The sequence below is a fragment of the Cydia fagiglandana genome, chromosome 2, assembly GCF_963556715.1.
Source record: "Cydia fagiglandana chromosome 2, ilCydFagi1.1, whole genome shotgun sequence".
Lineage (NCBI taxonomy): Eukaryota > Metazoa > Arthropoda > Insecta > Lepidoptera > Tortricidae > Cydia > Cydia fagiglandana.
In genome coordinates, this window is record NC_085933.1 from 12001615 (window position 1) to 12010475 (window position 8861).

Here is an 8861-nt window from a genome sequence, read left to right on the forward strand (position 1 = left end):
TTTTTCAAATACTTACTTTTTTCTTTGATAACTTTTTTTAAAGAAGCTGAAAACCATGGAGGAAAAGTACCCATGTTTAGGACCTTATAAGGAATATATTTATCTCTTAATTTTTTAAAAGTAGAATAAAAAAACTCAACGCATTGATCAAGTGATCGGCAAGAAAATTCATTTACCCAATTAATCAAGAATAACTCATTATTTATCGAGGTATAATCACCCTTGTTGTAATAATATTTATAGCGTGGTGCCGGTATAATAGACTTTAGCACAGAAAATTGCAAGGAAATAATTAAGGCTTCATGGTAAGGGTCAATTGGGACTAAGGGATCACAACAATTGTTAACGCACACGATATCGTTTGATAATATTAAATCTAATGTTTTGTTATAGCGATTACGGACCCCATTATATTGATGCAAGTTAAGCAAATTTAAATCATCAATAAAACCGCGCTCCTCGACTGTAGTATAATTAACGGGGGCTAAATATGAATCTTGGATCAACCATTCTATATTACTCATATTAAAATCCCCGGAAATTAGGAATTTATCATTGGGGTGATTAATTACAATATTTTCAAGTTGGTCGCAAAAGTTAGATAATTGTTGGGAAAACGTAAATCCTCCATTTTGCTTACATAGATATAAGACACATAGGTGAACGTTAAGTACTTTATTTGATTCGTAGATATAATTCATTTTTACAAGTGCGATAGTCATCTGATGCTTTAGATTGCGTTTAATTAGCAATAAATGTTAATTTCTGTTGCATTACATGTTTTATTTTTAATATAATCCACATTTTCTTTTAAAAAGTAGGTAACTATTTTATCGAGGGATTGGCATTGTATCAAATATGATACATATGATTTTCCGAAACTGGAAAATCCTGGATTTTTTTCCTTATTTTTTAATAGTCTAGTATGCTCAAAAGGTGACGAAAAACTAAAAAAAATAAATTATTTAAGAAGTTTTGAGTCTTGCCAAGATAAGGGTTAAGTAAGAAAATCTTAATTTTATAATTTTCTGTTAATTGACTAGTCTTATCGATCGAGTATCAACTTGCGACGCACAGTCGTTTGTAGGTTATGACAGTAGCTATCTGTCACATCGGTCGAAAGTCCCTTGCTTGCCGTCCTTCATGGTAAAAATCTTTGAAAACTACCACTTTTCAGAATATTTTGGGTACATTTCGCTTTGGTATCCCCTTTTCACAATGTTTGCGGTCGAGTATCACTTAAAGCTCTCAGCAGTTCTTTAGCATGATTATCTAGCTGTATAGTTCAGGTTTCAAAAATCTCTTGCTGGCCGTTTCAGCACTTGTAGCTCTCAGCAGCCACTTAAGTAAGAAAATCTTAATTTTATAATTTTCTGTTAATTGACTAGTCTTATCGATCGAGTATCAACTTGCGACGCACAATCGTTTGTAGGTTATGACAGTAGCTATCTGTCACATCGGTCGAAAGTCCCTTGCTTGCCGTCCTTCATGGTAAAAATCTTTGAAAACTACCACTTTTCAGAATATTTTGGGTACATTTCGCTTTGGTATCCCCTTTTCACAATGTTTGCGGTCGAGTATCACTTATAGCTCTCAGCAGTTCCTTAGCGTGATTATCTAGCTGTATAGTTCAGGTTTCAAAAATCTCTTGCTGGCCGTTTCAGCACTTGTAGCTCTCATCAGCCACTTAAGTAAGAAAATCTTAATTTTATAATTTTCTGTTAATTGACTAGTCTTATCGATCGAGTATCAACTTGCGACGCACAATCGTTTGTAGGTTATGACAGTAGCTATCTGTCACATAGGTCGAAAATCCCTTGCTTGCCGTCCTTCATGGTAAAAATCTTTGAAAACTACCACTTTTCAGAATATTTTGGGTACATTTCGCTTTGGTATCCCCTTTTCACAATGTTTGCGGTCGAGTATCACTTAAAGCTCTCAGCAGTTCTTTAGCATGATTATCTAGCTGTATAGTTCAGGTTTCAAAAATCTCCTGCTGGCCGTTTCAGCACTTGTAGCTCTCATCAGCCACTTAAGTAAGAAAATCTTAATTTTATAATTTTCTGTTAATTGACTAGTCTTATCGATCGAGTATCAACTTGCGACGCACAATCGTTTGTAGGTTATGACAGTAGCTATCTGTCACATAGGTCGAAAATCCCTTGCCTGCCGTCCTTCATGCTACAAATCTTTGAAAACTGGAACTTTTCAGAATATTTTGGGTACATTTCGCTTTGGTATCCCCTTTTCACAATGTTTGCGGTCGAGTATCACTTAAAGCTCTCAGCAGTTCTTTAGCATGATTATCTAGCTGTATAGTTCAGGTTTCAAAAATCTCTTGCTGGCCGTTTCAGCACTTGTAGCTCTCAGCAGCCACTTAAGTAAGAAAATCTTAATTTTATAATTTTCTGTTAATTGACTAGTCTTATCGATCGAGTATCAACTTGCGACGCACAATCGTTTGTAGGTTATGACAGTAGCTATCTGTCACATAGGTCGAAAATCCCTTGCTTGCCGTCCTTCATGGTAAAAATCTTTGAAAACTGCAACTTTTCAGAATATTTTGGGTACATTTCGCTTTGGTATCCCCTTTTCACAATGTTTGCGGTCGAGTATCACTTAAAGCTCTCAGCAGTTCTTTAGCATGATTATCTAGCTGTATAGTTCAGGTTTCAAAAATCTCTTGCTGGCCGTTTCAGCACTTGTAGCTCTCAGCAGCCACTTAAGTAAGAAAATCTTAATTTTATAATTTTCTGTTAATTGACTAGTCTTTTCGATCGAGTATCAACTTGCGACGCACAATCGTTTGTAGGTTATGACAGTAGCTATCTGTCACATAGGTCGAAAATCCCTTGCTTGCCGTCCTTCATGGTAAAAATCTTTGAATACTGGAACTATTTAGAATATTTTGGGTTCAGTTTGCCTTGGTCTCCCCTTTTCTCCAAGTTTATGGTCGAGTATCACTTATAGATCCCAGCAGCTTTTGCTGCATGCTGCATGGAACCGGTTTTAAAAACCTCTAGAGCTAGCTTGCCGTTTTATTAGGCGATATTACAGATAGCATGAGTTCTGTGACGAAAATGTACATATTTTAGTTTTTCATCACTTGTGGTCTTGTTCGGTATGGTTACTTTGTAATTACATGTATCAGGTGCTCTTTTAGTGGTTTTCTATGACATTTTTTACATTAAAAATTTTGACTTCTTAATTTGGTTGGGTTATCGGCGGCTGCTAACTTTGGCTGCTAACTTCACACCGGTCAATTCCAACACCTATGTACGATTACAATTAATATTAATATCATTATTTCATCGGAACTCATATTAAAATCAAAAAATCAACAACGCACCATAAATCCAATAAAACAGAATGAATATTTTTCAACTTTACCTCCATAACAATTTAAATAATTTGGCCAAGCCCGAGATAGCTCGAGGCATTTAGTGTTCCGTACGGCTACCATCAGTTTGGCATTGACATAAACGATATCGTGAACGTAATTTACTTCCTATAGGTATATCTCTTTCGCACTAATATGTCAGTACGAGCGAGATGCATAGAAAGTAAATTACGTTCACGCCCACGGTAGCGTTTATGTCAATGCCAAACTGATGGTAGCCGTACCGCTCGCATCGTTACATTTTACAGAGGTTGTTTGCCTGTTTTTAGGATACCGTATTCAACTACACACACAGAACAATAGTACAAAGTGTCTAAGTGCGAAGGCCGAGCTTTAGCAAAATGTCATCGCTTTAGCACAGAGCAATAGTACAAGTGTCTTAATGTGAAGGCCAAAGGCCGACCTCCGCGTAGCCCGAAGGCCCGAAGCGTCCAGGATGTCAGTGCTTTAACACAGAACAATAGTACAAGTGTCTAAATGCGAAAGCCGAAGGCCGAGCTCCGCGTAGGGCCGAAGGCCCGAAGCGTCCAGGATGTTAGTACTTAAATACAGAACAATAGTATAAGTATCTAAATGCGAAGGCCGAAGGCCGAGCTCCGCGTAGGGTCGAAGGCCCGAAGCGTCCAGGCTGTCAGTTCTGTGTTTAACAACTGACATCTTGCAGGCTTCGGGCCTTCGGCCCTACGCGGAGCTCGGCCTCCGGCCTTCGCATTTAGACACTTGTATTAATTACCTGTGTTTAGAACTGACCTCCTGGATGCTTCGGGCTTTCGGCCCAATGCGACTTCAGCCTTTGGATCTTGCGACTTAGACACTTGTACTTAAAAATACTTGGAATAGTTACGGGAGGCTTCGGACGGACGCTTCGGATCTTCGAATCGCTCCTTCGGCCTTTGCATTTAGTTAGATTCTTGTACTATTGCTTTGTGTTTGAATACCGAAGTCGAGCATCTCGCGAATGCTTGATGTATTATAATAATTTAGAGTAAGGCCAAGCGCGCACCACGATTTTTTGTCCTGCGATAATTTTGTCGCAGAAATGCAACGTATGTGTTTATATGTTAGTGCGCGCATATGCGACAAAAAAATCGCAGCGATTTTAAAATTGTGATTTGTCACATTTTTCCGTGCAAAGTGAATTGCAGCATGCGGAGTTGTATGGCCCCGCGCGCACTATGATAATAAAATCGCACCCCGGCCGGACCTCAGTCGGCATTTCGCTCTCCAAACCCCAACATCTCGGCACCTGCATCTCCAATGGAGTCTCAAAATGAGACGCTAGATGTTGACCATTTAATTATGGAAATAGACGGGGATCACCTTTGTGTAATAAATTCTCAAAGTCATACAGCAATAGCATATTAAAGACTCGTTTCATGACAAGCGACTGGTACGAAATCCATGTTGAGAATGAACAAATCGTCGACTTTTTCATCGCAGTGCGCGCAATGAATTTTCTGCGATATATTACAGCGCGATTCTAAAATCGTGTCGCAAAAATTAAAATCGTGGTGCGTGCTTGGCCTATAATACCTTAAATGTATACTCCTTCAATTTGAATTTAGAACTCATTTTTTTTTATTTGATTTTGTTTCTAGTTCGATGCCATATATATAGACTTTAATATTATTTAGAACTGCTAAAAAACAAGATCGGCTTACTATAAATATTTCGTCAATTTTACCTTTGTTTCTAAAAACTGTGATATTTAACTGTCATATACTATTAATGTCTTCCAAAATGATTTTCTCGTAACAGGACTGAGGGGCTACCGCAAAAGAAAACCGAAATTCGCAATTTGCGGGGATCTTTCTCTTTTACTCCAATGAAGGCGTAATTAGAGTGACAGAGAAAAATGCTCGCAATTTGCGAACTTCTATTTTCGCGGTTATAGCCCTGAATCTTGTTGCTCACCGATCCGTTCAAAAATATACATAAGTACTGAATATAATTAATAGATATTATAATTATACAATGGTACGGGTGAGTGGTTTGCTCTGTTGTCATTCGCATATTCTGCCCTTAAAACGCCAGAAGCTACTGACCCGGGCAATCTGACAACCAAAGTAAAACGAAACATTGGCTCAGCTAATGCCTTTACTTCTGCGGGAGATTGGGGGGCAGAGGCAGGGTTTACGAGTCGGCCTTCGCTTACTAAGACTGTTGAGTCTAAAGTTTTTGAGGGTGACCTGAGGGGTGCAGTGCGGGTGCTAATGTCAGACGACGGCGTGGCGCCTTCGGGTCCGGAGACACTTGCCGCCTTACAGACGAAACATCCTGCCCCTTCTAGGCCGCTTACGTTTCCGCAGGATCCTGACAACTCTTTTCCTGCATTTTTTGTGAGACCAGAAGAGGTAGCTCAGGCACTGGGCTCATTTAGCAGCAGTTCGGCGGCCGGCTTGGACGGTATTAGACCAACGCATTTAAAGGAGCTTACATCTGGATCCGCGGGGGAAAACGGTCTGCGGTTGCTGGAAAGCTTGACTAAATTATGCAACTTTTTGCTTAGCGGTCAGGTAAATCTGGAAGTTTGTCCCTATATTTATGGAGCATCTTTATGCGCACTTTCGAAGAAGGACGGGGGTATACGGCCCATCGCTATTGGTAGCACTTTTAGACGGTTGGCGGCTAAACTTGGGTGTCGTGCTGTGCGCGAGGAGATGGCTTCGTACCTTCAACCTTCACAGTTAGGTTTTGGCACTAAATTGGGGTGCGAGGCCGCTATTCACGCCACACGGTCTTTTTCAGTGGACCCCAACAACGCGGATTGTGTTATAATAAAAATCGACCTGAAAAATGCCTTTAATTCCATCGAACGCGATATACTTCTGACCGAAGTCCGAGAAAAGGTCCCTTCCCTTTATCCGTTTCTCTTCCAGGTATACTCGCTTCCATCATTCCTCTTTTACAGCGGTTCCCAGATTTTGTCTCAAGTCGGCGCGCAGCAGGGTGATCCGCTGGGTCCTCTAGTATTCAGTCTCGGGATACAAAAGGCGATTTCCGAAATTCAGTCCCCGTTAAACATCTGGTATCTGGATGATGGCACCATAGGAGGAAAACCAGAAGAGGTGGAACGGGATCTGCTCACGCTTCTTCCTCGCCTTCGAGAATTGGGGCTAGAGGTTAACTCTACCAAGTGCGAGTTCTTCCCCTGTAGTGCCGGGGCCCGTTCTTCCTTTCCCTCCTTTTATGATATCCTTCCCGGTCTTACGGAGGTGTCCGGTCAAAATTTTAACCTTTTGGGCTCCCCTATTTTTGCAGAAGCGATCCCGGAGGCCTTCGAGGTTAGAAGACAGCTTCTCTTGATGGCAAGGGAGAGATTAGAGAAACTGTCGGCGCATGTTGCTCTCGTGCTATTGCGGGTTTGCTTTGCTGTTCCCAAGCTCATGTACTTTTTGCGCACAGTACCGACTTGGCTTCACCCTACGCAAATGGACTCCTTTGACTGTGCTTTGAGGGAGTCTGTTGAGTCCTTGCTGAATGTGGCTTTAAATCCAGAACAATGGGACCTGGCGTCCTTGCCCATTCGGAGTGGTGGTCTGGGGGTGCGGCGCGTGAGGGATGTGAGTCTACCGGCATTCTTGGCATCGGCGAGTGGGGTCGTGGATCTTGTTACTCGAATTTTATCTCCTAATGGTAACAGGGTATCCATACCTTACGCTGCTGATGCTTTGGCGGCTTGGATGACTCTCAATCCGGACGCGCCCCGACCCGAGAAGCCGGACGTACAACGGCTATGGGACGATGTTGGAGTCAAGAGGATTGTCGAGGGTCTGATGGAGAACGCAGTGGGGGCGGATAGGGCGAGGCTGCTGGCGGGGTCCCAATCGGAATCGGGGGCGTGGTTACATGCGCTTCCATCTCCGCATTTGGGCACCCTCCTTGACAATGATTCGATGCGGGTGGCGGTGGCTCTTCGTCTGGGCTGCGATGTGTGTGTTCCTCACTTATGCATCTGCGGTACTATGGTGGAGAGCAACGGCCACCACGCTTTGAGTTGTGGTCGATGTGCAGGGAGATTCCCACGCCATCACGCTCTTAACGATCTGATCCGAAGGGCGCTTGTTTCCGCGAATGTCCCATGCATGCTTGAGCCCCCAGGCCTTAGCCGGTCGGATGGTAAGAGGCCTGACGGGTTGACGCTGGTGCCTTGGCGGAGAGGAAAGTGCTTGCTTTGGGACGCTACATGCGTTAGCACTTTTGCTGCATCGCACATTGGCCGCACCGTGAGGGCAGCAGGGGCAGCTGCTGAGGTGGCGGCGCTGAGAAAACGGGAGAAGTATGCGGAATTGGACGGTTATTTGTTTGTGCCTCTGGCAGTCGAAACGGCTGGATGTTGGTGCTCAGAGGCTAGAGAGTTTTTTAAGGAGGTTGGGAACCGGTTGCGAGATAGAGGCCTGGATCCCCGCTCCGGGTCATTCCTTTGTCCATCGCGATTCAGCGCGGTAATGCGGCAAGCGTTTTGGGCACCTTTGCGCCAGGGATGACGCGGGGTGGGATATTTGACTGACGGGTGACTGTTTTGTTTTTGACTTGTGTGTGTGGGTGTTTTTTTTTTTTTTTTATGTTATGTAATTTGTAGTTTGTAATTAAGTGTTGTTATTTAAATATAAGTTTAGTTATTAGTTTAGGTTGAGAAATTAGTGATTTTTGGATTTGTGTTGAATTGTATTGTATTGTAATCTTTGACATTTTTTATAGATTTTAAGATTGACATTGAATGTACCTACCAATAATGTTTATGAATAAATTTGTTGGATTATACAATTAATACAGAAATGTAATGGTACTTAATGAAATAGTACATTACTACAGAGGCCGGGACAAAAGGGGTTGCCGGCCGAAGACATAATAGACGGCCGAGCGAAGCGAGGCCGGATAGGTCTGAGCGCGGGCAACCCCATTTCCCGCCGAGGTATGTATAGTGCTTTTCTCAAACATGTAATGAAATAAATAAAATAAAAAATCCACGAAACCCATGTTTTATTTATAGAAAAAACTAAAAGTAAACTACATCCAAAATATAACCAACACGTACCTATATCATTATCACGCGTATGTTTTACACGAGTCGTGTATTTTTACTACCCGTATATTTTCATGTATCTTTGATTTTTCGCCTTGTATCCGTCTGACTGTCGTTTTCGTCACATAAGTTTACATAGTCTTTCATATTGATATCATGTTTCACATACATCGTTGCTTTATGCATGGAGTAAATAAGTATAATTTCCACAGTGTTGACGAATTTGTAGTTACATTCATTTAAAATATGCCACAAAACTGTTTCTAATAAACTGTAAGCCATTTTTCTTAGTTTATCAAATAATAAAATTGCCATAAGCAACCATATACATACTTCGTCTTTGACTTGGCGGCGGAGGCAGCAAGTTATTTAAAATTAATTCTGCTCACGCTGCCAATTCCAACACCTACGATTACAATTAATTTCATTATTTCG

The 8861-nt window shown here is 41.7% G+C and overlaps 1 protein-coding gene across 1 annotated transcript; it reads left to right on the forward strand.

The window, feature by feature from the left end:
- The first annotated feature begins 5613 nt into the window (after positions 1-5613).
- Positions 5614-7887, forward strand: LOC134672594 (uncharacterized). The gene has a single exon (XM_063530549.1). The coding sequence runs from the start codon at positions 5614-5616 to the stop codon at positions 7885-7887; it is 2274 nt and encodes a 757-aa protein (XP_063386619.1).
- The last annotated feature ends 974 nt before the right edge of the window (positions 7888-8861 follow it).

Coding starts and splice junctions, on each gene's coding strand:
- LOC134672594 (XM_063530549.1), top strand. CDS start 5,614: ATGTCAGACGACGGCGTGGCGCCTTCGGGTCCGGAGACACTTGCCGCC.